A 22,823-nucleotide genomic window follows, 5' to 3' on the forward strand; every position below is an offset into this window, starting at 1 on the left:
CCATCCAGTTTGGACTTATCATTGTCTGGAACATGTGCAAATGCACGATAACCAAATACTCTCAAATGCATATAGGAAACATCTTTCCCTAGCCATACATGCTCTACAACATCACCTCTAGGGCTATGCATGGTGATAAGTTGATCACATCAACTACAGTTCTTAATGTCTCATCTCAAAACCTTTTGGGTAGCTTGGCCTGTGAAAGCATACATTTGATCTTTTCTATAATGGTGCAGTTCATCTTCTCTACAATTGTATTATGCTGAGATGTACTAGGAACTGTCATATCATGTTGGATCCCATGTGACCTACAATAATCATTAAATAATCCTATGTACTCATCACCATTATTTGATCTTATGTATTTCAATTACCTTTATGTCTCCCTTTCAACCCTAGCATGAAACTCTTTGAAGACATTAATCACCTGATCTTTAGTCTTCAAAGCATAGGCTCAAACTTTCATGGAAAAATCATCTATAAAAGTGACAAAATAAAGTGCACCACTTATGCCAGGAACATCAACAGGTCCACCAAAAGTTTTTGTTCTCAAAGGATCATATACATCTTTATAAACACAATCTAAGGCATGTATTTTTCTAGATATAGCAGGACTAGCAAATGAAACTCTATGTTGTTTACCAGCCAAACAATCAATACAAGGGTACAAATGTGTACCTCTAAGGTATGGCGATACCTCTCTCTTAGAAAGAGCTTACAGCTCCTTCTTGCTCATGTGTCCCAGTCACCTATACCACAACTCCATACTGAAGTCTTTCTCTGTAGCATATAACTGCTCACCATAAGCTTTAACCTGTAACCTGTACAAAGTATGACATTTCGTTTCACTAGCCATAATAAGAGAAGACTTACTAAGCTTCCATTGCCTTATGTGAAATCTGCTTTCATAGTCTTCATCATCTAGTCTTCCAACTGAAATTAAATTCAGGCTTAAGTCAACCAATGCCTCACATCCTTAAGCACCAACTTACAACCAAGGTTGGTCTTTAAATGGATATCACCCATGCCAATGATGTCTACTGTGTCATACTTACCCATCTTGACAACATTAAAATTTACAGACCTGTATATAGCAAAAAACTCCCTCCGTGGTGTAGCATGATAAAAAGCACCTGTGTCAATCACCCACTCAAGATCCTTACACATATAAGAAAAAATATCATCAAAAGGAGACAAAATCAAATAATCACCACCCTATACTGTAGTTGTGATATTTTCTTTTAACTCTATAGACTCTACTTCTTTTCCCTTTTTCTTGCTCTTCTTAGGTTGCTTACATTGGTTTTTGTAATGTCCTTTCTCACCACAGTTATAACAAACAATATCTTTTCTTGATCTTGACTTGCTCCTATCCATGTATGAACTGCTTCTAGACTTTGACCTTCCTCTGTTCTCTGAGATAAGTGCTTGTGAATCATTCTGAGATGTTGTTGAATTCTTTCTTCTCAACTCCTCATTCAACAAACTGCTTGTTACTTGACTCATAGTGACAACACCATCTGGTGCAGAATTACTAAGGGAAACCACCAGTGTCTCCTAACTTTCTAGTAATGAATTGAGAAGTAACAATGCCTGTAACTCATCATCAAGAGACATTTTCATAGAGGATAACTGGTTTGTAATACTTTGCATTTCATTCAAATGCTCAGCAATAGAAGCACCCTCTCTATATTTTAGGTTCATAAGTTTTCTGATAAAAAAAGCTTTGTTACCAATTGTTTTTCTTTCATAGAGACTTTTCAACTTTTTCCAAAGAGAATATGCAGAAATTTTAGTAGAAACTAGTAAAAGACACTATCATCAAGCCATTGTCGAATAAACCCAACTGTTTTTCGATCTAACATCTTCCACTCATCATTTGTCATAGTTATAGGTTTTATACTATCCCCCTACAAAGGTCCATACAAATCTTTATGATACAAGAGATCTTCCATTCTTGGTTTCCATATTATCTAATTGTTTCCATTCAAACTAATCATACAAGAAACACAATTGGTCTCCATGTTCTAATACAAAATTAAATCACTACAACCCTACTCTAATACTAGTTGATGGGATATAAAGAGAAATAACTTTTGTATATGAACAAATACTAGTAGGCCATAACATACAATGGAATTAAATGGAACCACAATCAAATAGAATACCACGATATACGTGGAAAACCCCTTCAATGTGAAGGGTAAAAACTGCGAGGCAAACTAGAGATAATGAACTATAAGAATAATGAATATACAAATCTTAATCTCTTGCCCAAAACCCTAGCCACAATCACAAGAAAATAACTAGAATACAAGAATCATGCTCAAAATTCTAAATCCTCCCTAATTTTTCCTAAGTAATTATAGTAAGAATCTACTATAGATTTGATCTAACCTGAGATGAGAATACTATTGGAGATTGAGAATAATCTCTCTACGTTGTCCTTGTTTTCTTTTCTTTCTTTCTCCTTGGATTTCTATTTGTTTCTCCTCCTTTTTACTAATGCAAGGATCACCCCTACTGCCTTATTTATGCCTCTTTTCACAGTCACCATACACCCCCTAATAAGAATTAGGGTTAGGTTAAGAGAGGAGGTGGGTTGTGGGCTGTTCAAGCCTACTATGGGCTGAATCATGGGTTGTCAGCCCAACACAAACCTGAGCCCGAGATCAGTCACTAGGCCCACAGGTCCAATCCTTGCTCGAGTCACTCTAGGTCAATTCCCGACTTGCTACTCGTCGGCACCAAACTTGAGCCTAGGATCAGTCACTCGACCCATAGGTCCAATCCTTACCCAAGTTGCTCCAGATCGGTTCCCAACTTGCGACTCGCCGGCACCAAACTTGAGCCAGAGATCAGTAACTCGGCCCATAGGTCCAATCCTTGCCCAAGTCGCTCCAAGTCGGTTCCTGACTTCTAACTCACCGGCACCAAACTTGAGCCCGAGATCAATCACTCGGCCCATAGGTCCAATCCTTGCTCGAGTCGCTCCAGGTTGGTTCTCGACGTACGACTCGCCGACACCAAACCTGAGCCCGAGATCAGTAACTCGGCCCACAGGTCCAATCCTTACCCGAGTCGATCCAGATCGGTTCCCGACTTGCGACTCGCCGGCACCAAACTTGAGCCCGAGATCAGTCACTCGGCCCACAGGTCCAATCCTTGCCCGAGTCACTCTAGGTCGGTTCCTGAGTCGTGACTCACGGACACCAAATCTGAGCCCAAGATCAGTAACTCGGCCCACAGGTTCAATCTTTGCTTGAGTCGCTCCAGATCAGTTCCCGACTTGTGACTCACTAGCATCGAACCCGAGTCCAAGATCAACTATCTAGCCCACGGGATGCCGTCTCCCGAACTACCTCATGACGAGCCAATCCAGTGTCCCCACACAAGCAATCAACACAACCATGGCATTTCGACCCAAGCGCCCACTTGGTCCTCGAGGACCTCATGACACGCCTCGATGGGGGGGGGGGGGGGGGGGGGAGAAGTGATAAGGTATATTTTGGGTCTAGGCCACATCACGATTGATGCCACGCCACGCTACAGCCAAGTCAGCAAGAGGAGCACCCCCACGTGCCGAGCCAGAAATCGTACCAAGGTGTTGCTCGATACGTCTTGTCCCAGTAAGCTCTGGACGGCATCGCATGGCGTCGTTCTACATGACCCGGGACGACAGCCGCACAAAGGTACCATCTCACCTCCTGAGGATTGACTGTCATGTTAAATCCGGGTACGATCGACCATTGTACAGCAGTATAAAACCCCATGACCAGCATCCGATCTGGAGAGGCATAAACAAATGAACCCACCACTGACTTGCTCGTCGGAGGGGCCAAAGTCGGCAAACACCCGACGAGAGCCATACTTGCGGGAAAGCAGCCACCCTCGAGTCGCGAGCGTTCCAACCTTGGAGTCATCTACCAGTGCCCCGAAGGCCAATCGCTCACCAGCATCCGAACCAGGAGACGCTGATCAACATTCCGACGCCGATGCTCCTTGCAAGGGCTCGATCGACCTCGAAAACTAGCTCAACCGATCGAAGACTTCCGATATCGACTCGTGGACCAAACCGTGCTGGTTCACCAACAGTTTCTATTCCTGCAGCCAGACTTCCGAAATATCTGCTTTTAGCTGAATGAATAGTGCACCGCAGAGGTAAAGTGATGATCATTGGCTATCAGAGGAAAGGTAGTAATGCATATATGATATTTTTCATTGACTACTATTCACTTAGAGTCGAGCTCATCAAGAAGATGCGTGGAAAAAGTCCAAGAAAAGAAGGGCACGTCTTTATTGATATTTTACATTGTGGTCGTTTCTTTATTGATATTTTACGTCTGCAATGAGGTTTGCGGGATTACTTCATCCAAGTCGGAATCATGTCGACTCTGCCACCCAATCCACTGTAATATAAAATGTGCAGCAAAGCTTGTCTCAGAAGGATTAAACTCGTTGTTGTGGTTTCTCTATAGTTGTTTCAGGTTGTCCATGAAGCTTCCTGCATCACTTCTTCCATGTCGGAATACGTCAGTTCTGGTACCCAGTCAAATTTGGGCCTTCGGTTCTACTCTGATCCTCTCTGCCTCAGAAAACACTCCCTCCCACCCACCCACCACCATCTTGCTCTTTAAGGGAAGGTCTCCAAGATTCTAATGCAAGAATCGGGAAGCCCTTCTGATGCCTAAGAGGTTTATGAGCAACTGAGGACATGGACTTGCTCCTGGAAGAAAGCCATGGTATGTCTGCCAGCGTCTCACTCACTGTCTTAATTAATGTGCGCGGGGTTCTCGGGTTATTCTTAGAACCTGTATTGCTACTCTATGGAATCTCTGCTGCTTGTCACCTTTGCTTTTTGCTTGTGCTGTCTGCTCTTTGGCTCCACCGGTGTTGTGATTCTGGCAAAGACTTCCACAGGGGAGTTGCGAAAAGCAAATTCTTGTATTACAGATTAGTCCTTTTCACTTCCCTGAGCTTGGGTTTGTTTCATCTCCCAACGTGCATTTTGAGCTACTTCTGGTATCAGCATGATGACCGACTTCTCGCTATCGAAGTTAGTTTGGCTATCAGAACAGCTGCATGGTTTGCCATGATTGCTTATTTGCATCTTGAATTCAGCAGTTCAAGTGAGGATAGGTTTCCAACATTCCTTAGGGTTTGGTGGGGTCTTTTCTTGCTGTTATCCTGTTCTGGCCTTGTTGTGGACATTCTTTACTTCAAGAAGCATAAATTTCAGAAGACCCATCAGTTGGTGTTTGACTTCTGTTCAATTCTAGCTGGATTGACCTTTAACTATGCCGGATTCTATGGTAAGAGGATTCTGGAAGAGAAAACTAATCATGAGGAACCTCTCTTGAATGGTCGTAATATCAATGGATCTTCCACTGTGAGTGGGGCTGGCTATGCTGCCATCTCACAATTCGAAAATGCTGGCATACTGAGTACCCTTTCCTTCTCCTGGGTCAGTCCTTTGCTTTCTGTTGGTCACAGAAAGACTTTAGACCTCAAAGATATTCCACAATTAGCTAGTGATGATAATGTTCATACCGTCTTCCCAATATTCAAAAGTAAACTTGAATCTTATACTAGCGCTAATGCCAATAGTATGATTACCTCATTTATGTTGGCAAAGGCATTAATCTTCTCTGTCTGGGGACACCTTTTGTTGGCAACTTCTAGTGCACTCTTGTCCACTGTGGCTTCATTTGTTGGCCCCTATCTCATTGGTTACCTTGTTCGATACCTCAGTGGTGATCGACAATTTGAAAATCAAGGGTACCTTCTGGTTCTGGCGTTCATTCTGTCAAATCTTGTTGAGGGTTTTTGTAGTAGGTATGAGAGTTTCATATTTCAACAGGTTTTTATCAGACTCAGGGCCTCCCTTGTTTCCATGATCTACCAAAAGGGTCTTACTCTCTCTAGTCGCTCAAGACAATGTCGAACCAGTGGGGAAATCATAAATTACATGACTATTGATGCTCCAAGGGTTAGTTCTTTCAGCTACCACATGCTTCATCTGTTATCGGTCCCAGTGCATGTTATTCTGGCCTTGTTAATCTTATATCCTCAAATGGGGCTTGCTTCACTAATCGGCATAGCGGCCACCTTTATTGTAATGTTGATAAATGTTCCCATAGCCAAGCTAGAACAGAATTACATAGGAAAGATTATGGAGTCTAAAGATCGTAGAATGAAGGCTACAACAGAGATCTTGAGGAATATGAGAATTCTCAAGCTTCAAGCTTGGGAAATGAAGTTCTTATCCAAAATAATGGAACTGAGAAAAACTGAGATAAGTTGGTTGTGGAAGATTGCTTATGTATCAGCTGCTGCAATTTTTATCTTCTCCTGTTCATCAATTTTTGTTGCAGTAGTTGCCTTTGGAGCTTGCATACTTTTGAGGATACCATTGGGAACAGGAAAGATTCTAACAGCACTTGCAACTTTTAGGACATTGCAAAATCCCATTTTTGCTATTCCAAATACAATCACAATGTTAGTTCAGACCAAAGTTTCTCTTGATAGAATATCATCATTCCTCTGCCTTGAGGATTTGCAACCAAATGTTGTAGAGAAGCTCCCACGAGGTAGCTCAGAGGTAGCTATCAAAGTTAGCAATGGTAATTTCGTGTGGGATACCTCCTCTAAAACTCCTACTCTGAAAGATCTAAATTTCCAAGTGTTGAAAGGAATGAGGGTCGCTGTTTGTGGAACTGTTGGTTCCGGTAAATCAAGCTTGCTGTCTTGCATTCTTGGTGAAGTCTCAAAAATTTCTGGAACTGTCAAGTTATGTGGTACAACAGCTTTTGTCTCCCAGTCACCGTGGATTCAAAGTGGTAGCATTCGAGACAATATAATTTTCGGAAAGGAAATGGACATAGACAAATATGACAGTGTCCTAGAAGCTTGTTCTTTGAAGAAGGATTTGGATATCATGCCTAATGGTGACCAGACAGTTATAGGAGAAAGAGGCATAAATCTTAGCGGAGGACAAAAGCAACGGGTACAAATTGCCCGTGCCATATACCATGATGCTGACGTTTATATGTTTGATGATCCATTCAGTGCTGTTGATGCCCACACAGGATCTCATCTCTTTAAGGTAATAGCTTAAACTGTAGCTATTTTTCCATATGGTTATAATATCAAGTGTTTTTGTTGAATATTTACAAAATATGAAGAATTTCATATACGTACACCTTGATGGTTGTTAATATATTAACGAAACTTTCTTTTGTCAATATCATGTTGCTTTGTAAGAAGATATTTGATCTTTAAAAATAATAACGACATCACTACTACAGGAATGTTTGCTTGGATTTTTATCTTCAAAGACAGTGGTCTATGTCACACACCAGGTGGAGTTTTTACCTTCAGCTGACCTTATCCTGGTGAGTAATGCTGCCTTTTCATCTTTATCTCACATATGTATTCCAGACAGAATTATTCTCTTGTACAGGTCATAAGAGATGGAAGGATTGTACAAGCAGGAAAGTACAATGAGATAATTAACTCAGGAACAGAGTTCAGGGAACTGGTTGGTTCTCATATGGAAGCTTTGGCTGCACATAACATGATAAAACATACTTCCAACACTTCAAGTGACTCTATTCAAGGTGGTCCTTCTGCCTCAAAATCTAGTGTACCTGTTCCTCAACAAGCAGAATTGAAGGATACAGAAAATGGTCCATCAGATGAAGTTAGGCCGAGGGGTCAACTTGTTCAAGAAGAAGAGAGGGAGACAGGCAGAGTGGGGTTTCTGATTTATTGGAGGTATATTACAATGGCATATAAAGGGGCACTTGTTCCGTTAATATTATTTTCCCAAATTCTTTTTCAAGTCCTTGAGATATGTAGCAATTATTGGATGGCTTTGGAGTCTCCTCTGTCAGATGACTTGGAACCTCCTGTAAGTGGCACAATGCTTATATCTGTATATGTAGCATTGGCTGTTGGGAGCTCTGCTTGTATCCTCATAAGAACCCTACTTCTCGTAATTGCTGGATATAAGACTGCAACAATGCTATTTAATAAGATGCACATGTGCATTTTTCGTGCACCCATGTCATTCTTTGATTCCACCCCTACTGGGCGTATTTTGAATAGAGTAAGTATTATATTTCTTTTAATCATTGAGAATATTCTTTTGAGGCTTATGTCTCTAAAATATGTTTAATGGGGCAGGTGTCAGCTGATCAAGGTGGAGTAGATACAGGCATTTCTCTCCAAATTGAATTATTTGCATTCTCAATTATACATCTTCTGGGGATTATTTCAGTCATGTCACAGGTTGCATGGCCAGTTTTGGTCATCTTTATTCCTGTGGTTGCGACTTGTATTTGGTATCAGGTATCTGTTTTACAAGTTTTTAACTCTACTTCAAGTACAGAAGTGAATAATGTTAGAAAAACTTGTATCATCAGCACTAGATGTTGTATTCATTCACTTCTTAAAATGAAAATTATGAAGCAAACAGTTTCATTTCTAAAAAATCCTGCATAAGGATGAATTTAGATATTATTTTTCTGATGTCTTAGTAAAGCAAATGCTCTTCTATTAACACAGTGAATTATGGGAGCAAGACATTCTTTAAAACTTGGAAGTACTGCAGCCAGAGTCATCTGATGTTGTAGCAAGTGATCTTGTCAACTATGGTCCGACATACTTCTCCAATATTGAGATTGGGCAACTTCTAAAATCTGACTATCTTTATGAAAATGTTACAATCCCATTTTTGTAAACATTATTTTTTTCTCACCAATTTTAGATAAATTCTAGCTAAATCAGATAAATGCATATTATATTTTCCACATTTTTGTTATTTTCTATCATTTTTATATGTTTTTAATATAATGCTTAAATTGCTGAAAAAGCTGTTGGATCAACAAAGTGAATACTGTCAATTTTTTCTTTTGAAACTATGTTCCTAATTTAAGCTATTAGTTTGATCTACCATTCCAGTTTCTGAAGTATCAGCAGGCAAGAGAACAAGGAGACATTAAATGCAGAATAAGGAGGGGTAATTATTTTTAAAACATGTCATTATATAATGGCAGAATTTGGATTGTGATTTCTCCTTTGATCACATTGCCTTATGCCATAATTCTGTAGTGTTTTGTAATATATAACAGTCTTTTTTTTAGGTGAGACTGATAAATTGAACAGCATAATTGACTGTTTAGTCATTAGTATATGTACACCTTCTATGAATTTGTCATCTTGCATGACTATAATTATGCCATTACTCTACATTCAGACTTTTCCTATTTTCATGATCTATAAATTCTAAAGTTCTCTTATAATCCTGGTCCCTCAGCAATACTACATATCTACTGCACGAGAACTATCAAGGTTGATTGGGGTTTGCAGAGCTCCTGTAATCCAACATTTTGCAGAATCAATGTCGGGATCAATTTCAGTTAGAAGCTTTGGTCAGGAAAAAGAGTTTGTGAACACTAACTATAATCTGACAAATGATCTCTCTCGACTTCAATTCCATAGTACAGGTGCTATGCAATGGCTTTGTTTTCGTCTCGATATGTTGTCATCCCTTACATTTGCCTTCTCTCTGATATTTCTGATCAGCATGCCAGAAGGTGTAATCGATCCTGGTACTTGCTTTATATAGTTCCATTATTTGTGTTTCCTGGAATTTCCTGGAAATATGGAAGTCATGTTAGCCATTGTTTTTCTGTTTCTTTGTCTTCTTCCCTAGGTATTGCTGGCCTTGCAGTGACATATGGGCTTAGTCTGAATATGATACAAACATGGGTCATCCGGAATCTGTGCCAGCTTGAAAATGGAATTATTTCTGTGGAGAGAATACTACAGTATACAAACATTCCTAGTGAACCACCTCTTGTCATAGATGAAAACAGACCTGATCATATCTGGCCATCAAAGGGGGAAATAGACCTTCTTAGCTTGCAGGTAATTACATCCTTCCTACGATATTCCTTGTTTGTTTTCCAGCTTATATTGTATCTTTTAAGTGTTAGTTTTCATTATCTATCACTTTCCAAGATGATAAGTGTGATTACATCACTAAATAAAGGTTTAAATATATAAAGCCTCTTGGATGTGTGTTACCAAAAGTTCCAGCTTGAGAACAACTCAACTCCCTCAGCATGAAAGTGCTACTTCAAGCTCATCATGGTTTTCACACTGAATGTTTCTCTATTGACATCTTAAAAGTTGCTGCAAATCCCATCATATTTTTCTTTCTAATACTAATTAACTTGGAACAGGTTCGTTATGGCCTCGACATGCCTTTTATTTTAAGGGGTCTCACTTGCACTCTTCCTGGAGGTAAAAAGATTGGAATTGTTGGAAGAACTGGAAGTGGCAAGTCCACCCTTATACAGACAATATTTCGTATTATTGATCCTACTGTTGGTCATATTTTCATCGATGGCATTGACATTTCAACAATAGGGCTGCATGACCTGAGATCCAGATTAAGCATTATCCCGCAAGATCCAATTATGTTTGAGGGAACTGTGCGTAGCAACCTAGACCCACTTGAAGAATATACAGATGAGCAGATATGGGAGGTGCTTCAGTTTACTAGCATATTATTTGACTTGTATTAATTTATCATATCCCTTTAGTGTTGTTTCCAAGTTTATTTGAAATCATAATGTGTCTTTTCTATTTCAATGTTTTTCTCTTTTAGGCACTGGATTGCTGTCAACTTGGAGAAGAGATTAGAAATAAGGAATTGAAGCTCGACTCTGAAGGTATCAGATTTTAAATTGTGGTGATATTTATAGTCCTATATAAAATTTCCTACCAGTTAGTTTTAACTTAGAAATATGCCGATAAAATGAAAGGTTCTTTGCCACTGTGTTTTTCTATGATCAATTGATTTATTATTTATACTGACCAATTTGAGTTGCAGTAACTGAAAACGGTGAGAATTGGAGTGTAGGCCAGCGCCAGCTTGTCTGTTTAGGCAGGGTAATCTTGAGAAAAAGCAAGATACTTGTTCTGGATGAAGCAACTGCCTCAGTAGATACTACTACTGATATCATAATTCAGAAAACCCTGAGACAGCAGTTCTCAGAATCAACAGTTATAACGATAGCTCATCGGATAACTTCTGTAATTGACAGTGATATTGTCATATTACTTGATAATGGTTAGTGCCTACAAAATGATGAAAGACTTTTCTCTTATTTTTCTCACTCATCAGTTACCCTTTCTGATCTGAACTTTGTGTTGAGCAGGAGTGATTGTTGAAATTGACAGTCCAACAAAATTGTTAGAAAACAAGTCATCCTTGTTTGCAAAGCTCGTCTCTGAATACACTACAAGGTCTAATTTAGATTTCTATTAATTTTTTTTCATCAAGATGGGCAACTTATTGATACTGAATTCCATGAAGGTTGATATTACTTTGTGCATACATACCATATCTGAAACTGGTGATTTATGTATTTGCTTTTCCTGAGTATCAGGTCATATACATACTATCTTAAAGGAATTTAATTGCGCTAATGCCTTTGTCATCATAGTCTGTCCATTGTTGTTATGCTAACTCTAGTTAAACATGGATTGCACGCACCCAGTTTATGCAGTCTTTTTACCACTTTGTTGATGTAACCATCCTATACCTGAACTAAAGTTATTTTTCATATCAATTTACATTATCACATCTGATACTGTTAGAGTGCCTGCTAAGTGTAATGGCTTTGGTGCAAAGAAATTCATTTCTCATGTTTGGGAGGAATGTAAATATAATTGATAAATATCAGAAGGAATGTATTTGAAAAGCTTTGTTGTATATGGTAGTGACCGTGTATGGTTTTATACAATTGTAGCAAATTCAGTGAATAGTAATTTCTCTTGGTGCTGATAACTTGCAGATTCTATGATGCATCTCGACAATGAAACCAGCTTTCATGTGGAGGAATATTGAGGTGCTTCTCTTTCTCCACTTGGTTTTTGAATCAGAGCTGAAAAAAACACATGTAGGATATGTACAATCCAGTCATCTTTTATTATTCAATAAGCAAATGACTTGTACATTCAAATGAACAAAATGAATAACATAAGCAAATGGTTTTTCAGTGCATATTGTGCATAGGTCAGAGGCACATATTATTTACTGTGCAGCCAACACATGCTCATCTGAACTAAAATGAATCAATGCTTGTATATTTTTGTTAAAACATGACTTACAATCTATCTTAACCATCCTTAGATTTCTGTTTGATATCACTAAAGAAATCCTTCAATGTATGCAACTCAGTTGATGCCACATGTTACTCTGCTACAAGGTACTGAATATACCTAATAGGTCCAACTAATTATTGATTTACACCTCTGATTGTTCTTCTGCAGGTAAAGAAAATGCTTCTGTGAGTTTTCTATAAGCAGTAGTCAAAGCAGGTATAATCTTATGCAGTAGTCAATCTTCTCTATATAGTTGTTTTGGCACACATATCTTGACATGGTTATGCATTTCTTGGCTGCCTTCTTAGGTTCCCAATTTCAAGTCCCAGATTAAAACAAGTAACTCTGTGATGCTGTTTGTGATCTTTCCTATATTGAACTACTGCTTCAATATACTTCTTGGAACAAGAACAATGCTCTAGTTAAGTTATAGGATGTTGCATCCATCTCATCTAATGTAATGTGTGTATATATATATATATAGTTTGATTGAGACTTCTGGTTCTTTTGGTCGGACCTTCTCCTTCCATTTCTCATTTGCTCAAGACATGAAGAAAATCGATGACAATCGCATGTTGAGACGACGGCGGACGTAAACTACTGTTTCAAATTCCCAATGAGTTCTCGTGGTTTCTGCCATGCTAAGTTTAATGGATTACGTTTCCTGCATCTTACTACTTTTTTGAGCAGATTCATTTTCATGTTGTTCTTCTGCATGAATGCAACAGAACATTCATTTTCCATCTTTGCGTGGACTGCTCCTTTCATCCAAGAGGAAGACCCCCTCTTCCTCCCTCTTGAGTCTCAGAGAGATCATGAGACGTTAAGGACATGGAGTTGCTCGGCTTCTCTGCTTCATGTCACCTCTGTCTCTTGCTTCTCCTATCTATTTTATGGCTCTATCACCATTGTGAACCTCGCCAAAACTCTAATAGGAGAGCAACGAACGACAAATTCTTGCACTACAGATCGGCCCTCGTCACTTCCCTGGGTTTGGGCTTGCTTCATCTCTTGTTGTGTGTGCCCTGGGAATGGCGACGGGCTTCTCCGTTGAAGTGGGTTTGGCAATCGCAATAGTTGCATGGTTTGCCATAGTTGCTTGCTTGCTAGTTGCTACTTGAATTCAGTAGGTCGAGTGAGGATAGCTTTCCCACCTTCCTCAAGATTCGGTGGGTTTTCTTCTTACTTCTTATATTTGCCTTTCTATAGATTGGTTCTTAATTATGCTAGATTCATCGGGAAAAGAATTTGCGGAGAAAATCATGCACTTAAAGGTATGTATCATCACTCATGTGATTGACTTACAGGACACTTGTAATTAGTAATTAAAAAATATGCTCACAGTTAACTTAGCAATCTATTCAAGTTTGTTGATGACCCTTTAAGGAGGCACTAGTGCCAACTACCATCCTCCTATATACGGTCTCAACGCTAGTCTAGTGATTACCAAATTTATTTTCATTTTAATTTACCTATACCTATAGATGTCATAATATATCCGTCACCACTACAAGAAAGATTTTTTTTATGAAAAGGGGCTTCAATTTGTTCTTCCAGTAGTTTTGCTCAATACTCCCTCATAGCATTTGAGCAAACCTACATTAGAATAGGATGTGTCATGCAAAGTCACTATAAACGTTGCATAGCATAGTTTGCAAATACATGAAGCTAATAAAGTAATCTGAAGTAGGAAGTCTGTTCCAACACATCTTCTAAAGGAATATTTTGATCTTTAGGTAAATATTAATTTTCCATATCACTTTCTAGCCAGGCCAATTATCCTGTATGGGTTTACTCTCTCTCAATAGGTGATTAGCAACATACAATTTATAATAGTACAATTATTTGGAGTTGAGGCCCAAACTCATTTGTTATCATCCGAGTTCCTAATCAAGTACATTCTTAAAATCCTCTTCGAAGCTCAGGATGAAATGCAACATTCAATATTCCATAGCAACAATCATTTTTAGTTATCAAAGTTGCAATAGAAGAGAAACAATAGACCAACTCCATATTAATAGAAGTTGGCCAGTGGCTCAATGTCACGAACGGTCGTCGCGCACTCGCAACAACTTCGTTCAACGAATCATTCATCGCTCACACCTACATGTACAGTTTCTTGACAGCATGTTTTGTCTTGGTTTTAAGTCATTTTACTTATAAAAATATAAGTGCGAACAAGTTGTAGCGTTACAAAGCGATCACTCACCGAACCGAGCAAAACAGCCTCAAAACAGCTCCATTTTCGTGTGCCGCGGGCTGATTTCTGGAATTTGCCTCCGCTCACCAAAACGTCAGCCATCTTAGCCCCTTGGAACCTCCCGGGTGGCATAAGGTTGGATGGGGCTTCGGTATAGTACCGGGTGTTGAACACTCCTTCACAAGTTCGCACGTTGCCTTGACGGGGACTTATTGTTGCGCCCGGGACTCGGTAAGCAGCTGTTTGTGGGCTTGCAGCTGTTCGTTCAACCTTTTAAAGCCCTTGTTTTCCCCCTCTCCCTCTTTTCTCTTGTGCACGCAAGGTGCTCGCTGAATTGCTTGTAAAGCTTCCCCTCTTTTCGAACTAATCAACTTTCTCTTTTACAGGTCCTTCGGGACCTGCGAGAGGTTGCAAGTGGGCTGATCTTTACAGAGCAATATCGTAAGGGCGAAGCGCGACTTAGGCAACGCAAGCTAAGTTCACGTCTTGGCCGCAAGGGTGCCTCATGCCTTAGGCAATTCTAGCTAAGGCCGTGACATTGTGGTATTAGAGCAGGCAAGCACTTCGAGTGAGCAGCGAAGGAACTCGCAACTTTGCCATGGCAAAGCATCATGACGAATCAAGCAAGATGGGGCAAGCCGGACCCTTGCCCCAAGCAGCCGCAGGTGGGCTGCATGTGCACACTCGCTCTCAAGCTGTTGGAGCTACTCAAGAGGAGCGCGACAGCGAACATGATGAGAGAGAAGTTGGCTACTCTCCGCGAGTGGAGGAAGCATAATCTGGAGTGCCAACTGGGAAAAAGAGTCACAAGGAGAGACTCACAACGGCGGAAACCCGCTTGGATATTCTTGAAGCGAGCATGGAGGAACTCTACCATGGCCAACAAAGGCTTGTTGGGGCAGAGAGCTCGCAAAAGGAAGCAGAGTCAAGGATCAATAAGGTCGAGGCCCTAGTCGACCGACTGTCTGATGACACCAAAGACTCCATGCAACACTTACAGGATGTTGTGGCGAAACTCACTTCAAAGGTGGCCATGTTCACAAGAGCACTAAATGCAAGAGGAAGCAACACCCGCGTTGCACCACCACAAAACTTGAGGGCACCCGAGCCTCATGGTTATGGATGGACCAGAGATGCCAAAGAGCTCGAGAATTTTCTGTTCGACATTGAACAATACTTTTGAGCTACGAGGCCTGATTCTGAAGATACCAAAGTTTCTATAGCAATAATGTATCTGAACGGAGATGCGAAACTTTGGTGGCGAACCGGTTGGGAGGAGATCCAACAAGGTTGGTGTTGGGTTGACACATGGGAGGACTTGAAGCGGGAGTTGAGAACTCAGTTCCTACTGGAGAATACAGAGTTCATCGCAAGAAGGAAGTTGAGACAACTCCACAAAAGTACCACCATTCGAGACTATGTAAAATAATTTTCTGCACTAATGCTGGACATATAGGACATGACTGAGAAGGACAAGTTGTTCAGCTTCCTCGATGGTTTGAAGCCATGGGCTCAATAGGAACTAAATCGAAGGAATGTCACCGATGTGGTCAGGGCAATTGTTGCTGCAGAAAGGCTCACCAACTTTGTTTCCTCCGAAGACCTAGGGAGAAGAAAATAATCTTCAGGCAATCGCCCTCCAAAACATTCTCGAGGGAAGGAGCTCGGGGGCAAACAAAAGAAGAAGAGTTCCCACAAAGGGCCAAGCCCGAAAGAGAAGGCCCCGAAACCTGGCGGATGCTTCTTGTGTGGAGGGCCACACATGGTGAGGGAGTGCCCACAAAAATAGGCACTCAATGCGTTAATAGCTTTCATCCACCCTCCCAAATCGGACAAGGGCAAGGCTGTCGCTCTTAGTTCGAGTAGTTTTAAAGCCAGCAACGACGATGAGGAGTCGCAAGGACCCCGGATATGAGCCATGCGTTTGTTGAACGCCATGCAGGGTCAAGTGGGGGAGAACCCAAAGATAAGGCAACAAAAAGCAGGAAGTGGCGAGCTAATGTATATAAACATAAAGCTCAATGGCCAAATAACTCATGCAATGGTGGACACGGGCGCTACCCACAACTTTATAGTCAATCGAGAAGCAAAGCAACTTGGGTTGATCTTGGAGAAGAGCCCAAGTCGAATGAAGGCGGTGAACTCGGAGGCCAGGCGAATCTCTGGGTTGGTAAAGGGAGTTCCCATCAAAATCGGGACATGGAGCGGGAACACCAATATGATGGCAGTTTCATTAGATGACTTCCAAGCGATTCTTAGAATGGAGTTTATGCATGCGGAAAAGTTGGTGCCAATGTCATTCTTGAACTCTCTGTGTATGATGGGAGGCGACGATCCCTGCGTGGTTCTTGTCTCTCGAAGAGGAACCAAGGAACCGCAACATATATCGGCGTTGCGACTAAAGAAAGGGGTGTGAAAAGGTGAATTAACCTTCGTGGCTGCGATGAAGCTAGAGCCACTTGACGAGAAGGCCATTCAAGAACCTGTTGTGGTGGCGAACATCCTGAAAGAGTTCAATGACGTTATGCCACCCGAGTTACCAAAGACTCTTCCACCACGCAGGGGCGTGGATCACAACATCGAGCTGGAGCCAGGAGTGAAGCCTCCAGCAAGACCACCCTACCGTATGCCCCCGCCAGAGTTGGCAGAACTCTAGAAGCAGTTAGGCGAACTGCTAAGCGGTGGTCTCATCCGCAGCTCTAAAGCACCTTTCGGAGCTCCAGTTCTCTTCTAGAAGAAACAAGATGGGAGCCTCCGACTATGCATCGATTACCGAGCCCTCAACAAAGTGACAGTGAAGAACAAGTATCCCATCCCGCTCATCGCAGACTTGTTCGACCAGTTGGGCAAAGATAAGTATTTCTCAAAACTCGACCTTCGGTCGGGGCATTGGCAGGTGCGCATTGCTGAAGGCGATGAAGCGAAGACTACCTGTGTGACCAGGTATGGAGCGTTTGAGTTCTTGGTGATGCCTTTCGGCTTAACCAACGCTCCGGCCATGTTCTGCACTCTCATAAACCAACTATTCAAGGAGTATTTGGACAAGTTCATGGTTATCTACTTAGACGATATCGTCGTATACAGCCAAACGCTCGAGGAGCATGTTCAGCACCTTCGGACAATTTTCAAGGTTCTCAGGGAGAACACTTTATTCGTAAAAAAGGAGAAATGCTACTTCACCCAAACAGAGATCTTATTCTTGGGGCATCGAATCGGTGATGGTTCCATTCAGATCGATAAGTCGAAGGTGCAAGCGATTGCGGAATGGCAAACTCCAAAGAAGGTACTAGAGTTGAGATCCTTCCTTGGTTTCGTCAACTACTATCGACGCTTCATAGCAGGATATTTGAAGCGTGCAACTCTACTGACGGAGTTGCTGAAGAAGGAGCAGCCTTGGAAGTGGTATGACAAATGTAAAATAGCATTCCAAGATTTGAAGGCTACTGTTATGGAAGAACCGGTGCTCAAATTGCTGAACTATGGAGAGCCCTTTGAAGTCCATACAGATGCTTCAGACTTCACTATTGGGGGAGTACTCATGCAGGAGGGTCATCCGGTGGCCTATGAGACCCGCAAACTCAACGAGACCGAGCGGCGGTATCCGGTGCATGAGAAGGAGATGATAGTAGTGATCCACTGTCTACGAGTTTGGCAACACTACCTCCTCGGGTTGCGATTTGTGCTGAGGACAGATAACATCGCTTTGAGCTATTTCCAAACTCAGAAGAAGCTATCCCCAAAGCAAGAGCGATGGTAGGACTTCCTGGCTGAATTTGATATGGCAATGGAGTATAAGCTCGGGAAAGCGAATGTCGTGGCCGATGCACTGAGTCGAAAAGTGGAACACGTGAATGCCATACAACTGGAGGGCAGAGGCCAAGCAAGTCAGTTGCACTCCAACTTCCTTTCTAGGATCAAGAATGGACTGTATAGTGACCCCCAAGTAGTCATCCTGATGCAGCTCATCAAAAAAGGCAAGGCGCGACGATTTTGGGTCCAGGAGGGACTCGTGTACACAAAAAGGAATAGGGTTTATGTTCCTCGGATGGACAATTTGAGGTGTGAACTCCTAAAAGAGTGCCATGATTCCCTTTGGGCTGGACACCCAAGCATTCACTGAACATTGGCTCTCGTGGAGAGGGCCTTCTATTGGCCAAAGATGGAGATTGATATGGAGGAATATGTTCAAATGTGCCTCACTTGCCAACAAGACAAGGCAGAACAACAGAAGCCGGTGGGACTTTTAGAGCTGTTGCCCGTACCGAAAAGGCCGTGGGAGAGCATTTCCTTGGATTTCATATCAAGCTTGCCACTTGTAAGGAGACTCGGATCGATACTCGTGGTGGTCGATCGATTTTCAAAGTATGAAACTTTCGTTGCTGCTCCCCTACACTGTTCAGCAGAAGAGGCAGCCAAGCTGATAATGAAGGATGTGGTGAAGTATTGGGGAGTCCTGCACAATATCATCAGTGATCGAGACGCTCGGTTCCTGGGATGATTCTAGACCGAGCTATTCAAATTGTTGGGATTAAAGTTATACTTCTCCACAAGCCTCCACCCCCAAACGGATGGCCAGACTGAAAGAATAAACTCGCTCTTTGAGCAATATCTTCGGCACTACGTGAGTGCCAACTAACGAGATTGGGTGAAGTTGTTGGACATTGCCCAATTCTCCTACAACTTGTAGCGGAGCTCTGCGTCCAACAAGAGCCCCTTCGAGATTATTACTGGACAACAACCGTCAACTCCTCACACCATGGCGATTGGATATACTAGGAGTAGTCCGTCAGCTTACCACTTCACAAAGGAGTGGCATCGAAATGCAGATATTGCGCGGGCTTACTTGGAGAAGGCGACAAGAAGAATGAAGAAGTGGGCAGACTTAGGAAGGTGACCGCAAGAGTTCAAGGTCGGCAATTTAGTGTTGGTAAAGCTCCAACCAGCATCACTCCAATTCTTCAGGAACAAAATCCACAAAGGATTAGTGCACAAGTATGAAGGACCCTTCCCAATTGTCAGCAGGGTAGGTAATGTCTCCTACAAGTTACAACTGCCGGCGTGGTTTAAAATTCATAACGTTCTTCATGCCAGCAACCTAAAAGCCTACCACTCAGATCCACAAGATGCTTCCCGAAGTGTTCCGACTCGGCTACCTCCCACCACTGCCTCCTACGAGAAGCGAGTTGAAACCATTCTAGCGGACTGTAAGATAAAGCTACCCAATCGAGCTGAGCAGACATAGTACTTGGTGAAGTGACGAAAGCTTCCTCGAACTGAAGCTAGTTGGGAGCCTAAAGATGCCCTACGACATGAAGAAGCAATCATCGACAACTACCAACAAGCGTCGATGAGGGCGTCGACAGTTTAAGTGGGGGAGAATGCCACGAACGGTCGTCACGCACTCGCAACAACTCCGTTCAACGAACCGTTCGTCGCTCACACTTACATGTACAGCTTCTTGACAGCATGTTTTGTCTTGGTTTTAGGTCATTTTTCTTGTAAAAATGTAAGTTCGAACAAGCTGCAGCATTACAAAGCGACCACTCACCGAACCGAGCAAAACAGCCCAAAACAACTCCATTTTCGTGTGCCGCGGGCTGATTTCTGGAATCTGCCTCCGCTCACCAAAATATTAGCCATCTCAGCCCCTTGGAACCCCCCGAGTGGCATAGGGCTGGATGGGGCTTCGGTATAGTACCGGGCGTTGAACACTCCTTTGTAAGTTCGCACGTTGCCTTGATGGGAACTTGTTGTCGCACTCGGGACTCGGTGAGCAGCTGTCTATGGGCTTGTAGGTGTTCGTTCAACCTTCTAAAGCCCTTGTTTTCCCCCTCACTCTCTTTTCTCTTGTGCATGCAAGGTGCTCGCTGAATTGCTTATAAAGCTTCCCCTCTTTTCGCGAGACGTCGGGACTTGTCCGTCGCTCGTTCTTTGGAACTAATCAACTTTCTCTTTTACAGGTCCTTCGGGACCTGCGAGAGGTTGCAAGTGGGCTGATCTTTGCGGAGCAATATCGCAAGGGTGAAGCGCGACTTAGGCAATGTAAGCTAAGTTCGCGTCTTGGCCGCAAGGGTGCCTCACGCCTTAGGCAATTCCAGCTAAGACCGTGACATTAAAGTGTAACTTGCATATGTTGCTCCAATTCCATGGGCACCCCTAGGCTTAGAGGAGGCTCGAGGAAACAAGAATACATACTTTGCCATTGGCATTTTCACCCAAAGACACTCCTCACTATTGAGAAGTGGAATAAGATAGCTTAGTACATAACATACTTCTAGCCAATCTTAAATCTCTAATTTTTAAACTTCCTTCTACTTTTAATTTTCTTATGGTTCCAAAAAAACCTCTGATTACAACAAGAAAGGTTAGCCCCCTCTTGATTGTATAGTGTACGCGAGGAAGAGATTGTTAGAAATAAATTGACACTAAGAGGAGGGGGGGAGGGGGGGGGATGTTGAATTAGTGTAGCGATAAAACCATCAAATATTCGTTCGATTAAACCCGTTTCGGAAATATACTTAACTTGAAAGCGTGTTTGTAAACGTATTGAAAGCAGTAAGCAAGTAAATTAGTTTGCAGTTAAACTAAATTACTCAAAAGAAATGTAAACTATTTTTTATAGTGGTTCGATCGTCGTGACCTACGTCCACTCCACCAATTCCTCTTCCGTCGAGGCCATCGACATCCACTAATGATCTTCCTTCAATGGGTGAAAACCAACTACCCTTTTACACTCATCTTCTCCTTTTCACAGGTTTAGGAGACAACATTTTATAACCCTCTTTCATAAGGTATCCCTCTCACACCTCCCTTAGAATTCTCTTTAAGCTTTAGTAGGAGGGAACTCAACTTTCTAATAGAGTTTATAACTTTAGAATCACAAAGTTTTACTCAATCTTTCTTGCTACTCCATGCAGAAATAGCTGGGGTATTTATATGCCTTAAATGACTTCAAAACTTAGAGTCAAAATTTAAATCCTCGATATTTTGGGGTACGGGTAGTACCACCGCCTGCATTAGGTGGTACCATCGCCTGCAGCCTGACACTATATGGTACCATCGTCGAGTCTAGCAGTACCACCACCTAGGAAACTGTGCCTGGGTGGTACTACCGCCCAGATTGGCGGTACCCCCGTCTAACACAGTCTTGGAGACTATGCCACGATGGTGCCACTTGTTGGGTCATTGTTTGGGCCGTTCACTTGGCCCAACATAGCTCAAACTTGGGCCTAATTGACCCATAATTGAGTTGGCCCAATTTCAACCCAATTATATACTAATTATGAATTTTAAGACATAACTAAGCTAATTAGGTCTGGTAAGTCTTGGTTTCTTCCAACAAGCTTCTAGCGATCTTCCGGTGAACATCCAACTATCTCTCAGCAATGTTCCAACGGACTCTCGGCAAGCTCCTAGACTTCATGATGATCTTCTTGACGAGTTCCGATGAGCTTCTTTAGCAAGCTTCTAGACTTCTCGATCAATTCAGATAGAACTTCTAATGAACGTCCGGACTTCCGACGAACTCTCGAACTCCCAACGAAATCTCGTTCTTGACTTTGGGATTTCATTTTGCTTTATGTCTTGATCTCTATCGTAGTTAATCCTGCACACTTAAAACTCACTTCTATCTAGACAATTATTACTAAGCTAATCAAATGTTATCAAGCATGTCATTGGTTTATCGACGCTTCATCCGATTCTTCGGCGCATCATCCTCTCTTGTGACCTATTGCCCAATCAGCCAATTGACCTCCATAACTCCGATTTCCTTGGCACAATATATGCTCTTCTTGGCCCAATGCCTGAACCTATGGCCCGAAGTTATCTGTCGATCGATCTTTTGGCTCAACATCCAATCTTCTAACATGTTTTTCTCTCGAGAAATTATGATTTTGATAAAATTCATTCAAATTCATTTTCATAGTCCAAAAGATTCACAAAAGCATAATATACATGGATTCATTAATCTTTTACCGAAAAATCAATAAGATAGAGATGGAAAATGTATTCCCTTTTTATGTGATTTATTTTAAGTTGTTTGTTTCATATAAGTATGCATTTGTCTTTTTATGACAAATAAAAATATACATTAATGTTTATGATCGAAAAAAAATTATCATACAAACTATCTAAGACTAAAAAAGTATAACACATTAAACATAAGGCTTCTTCAAACAAGAGATTTGATTCATCATTTTAATTCCAATGACAATTCATTTTCTTTTTTATGAGTTTCATTTTATGTGATTGACTTCATATAAATATGCTCAAGTTTTTCATATGAAAACCATTCATCTTGTTTAAAACTGAAAAAGTAACTTTCATTGTGACAAAGATCAATAAGCAATGAATCACAAAAATTATCATGCATAATTTCGAAATATAAACTCATTAAGCATGATCATTATGCATCATTACTTTGGGCATGATACCAAAA

General features: G+C 41.6%; 1 protein-coding gene across 3 annotated transcripts; it reads left to right on the top strand.

The window, feature by feature from the left end:
• The first annotated feature begins 4,563 nt into the window (after positions 1 to 4,563).
• LOC135674265 (ABC transporter C family member 3-like) lies at positions 4,564 to 12,688 on the top strand. Of its 3 annotated transcripts, XM_065183952.1 has the most exons (14): positions 4,564 to 7,108; positions 7,311 to 7,397; positions 7,466 to 8,113; positions 8,191 to 8,355; positions 9,323 to 9,617; positions 9,722 to 9,936; positions 10,254 to 10,350; positions 10,441 to 10,559; positions 10,682 to 10,745; positions 10,907 to 11,146; positions 11,235 to 11,322; positions 11,874 to 11,927; positions 12,352 to 12,399; positions 12,492 to 12,688. In XM_065183952.1, the coding sequence occupies exons 1-12, from the start codon at positions 4,718 to 4,720 to the stop codon at positions 11,896 to 11,898; spliced, it is 4,434 nt and encodes a 1,477-aa protein (XP_065040024.1). In that variant the 5' UTR covers positions 4,564 to 4,717; the 3' UTR covers positions 11,899 to 11,927; positions 12,352 to 12,399; positions 12,492 to 12,688. The 3 variants fall into 3 exon arrangements, with proteins under 3 accessions (XP_065040024.1, XP_065040023.1, XP_065040022.1); XM_065183950.1 differs by having other exon boundaries at positions 4,575 to 7,108; positions 10,254 to 10,559; XM_065183951.1 differs by lacking the exon at positions 12,352 to 12,399 and having other exon boundaries at positions 4,574 to 7,108; positions 10,254 to 10,559.
• Positions 12,689 to 22,823: the final 10,135 nt, after the last annotated feature.

Source organism: Musa acuminata, chromosome BXJ1-5 (assembly GCF_036884655.1).
Source record: "Musa acuminata AAA Group cultivar baxijiao chromosome BXJ1-5, Cavendish_Baxijiao_AAA, whole genome shotgun sequence".
NCBI classification, from domain to species: Eukaryota; Viridiplantae; Streptophyta; class Magnoliopsida; order Zingiberales; family Musaceae; genus Musa; species Musa acuminata.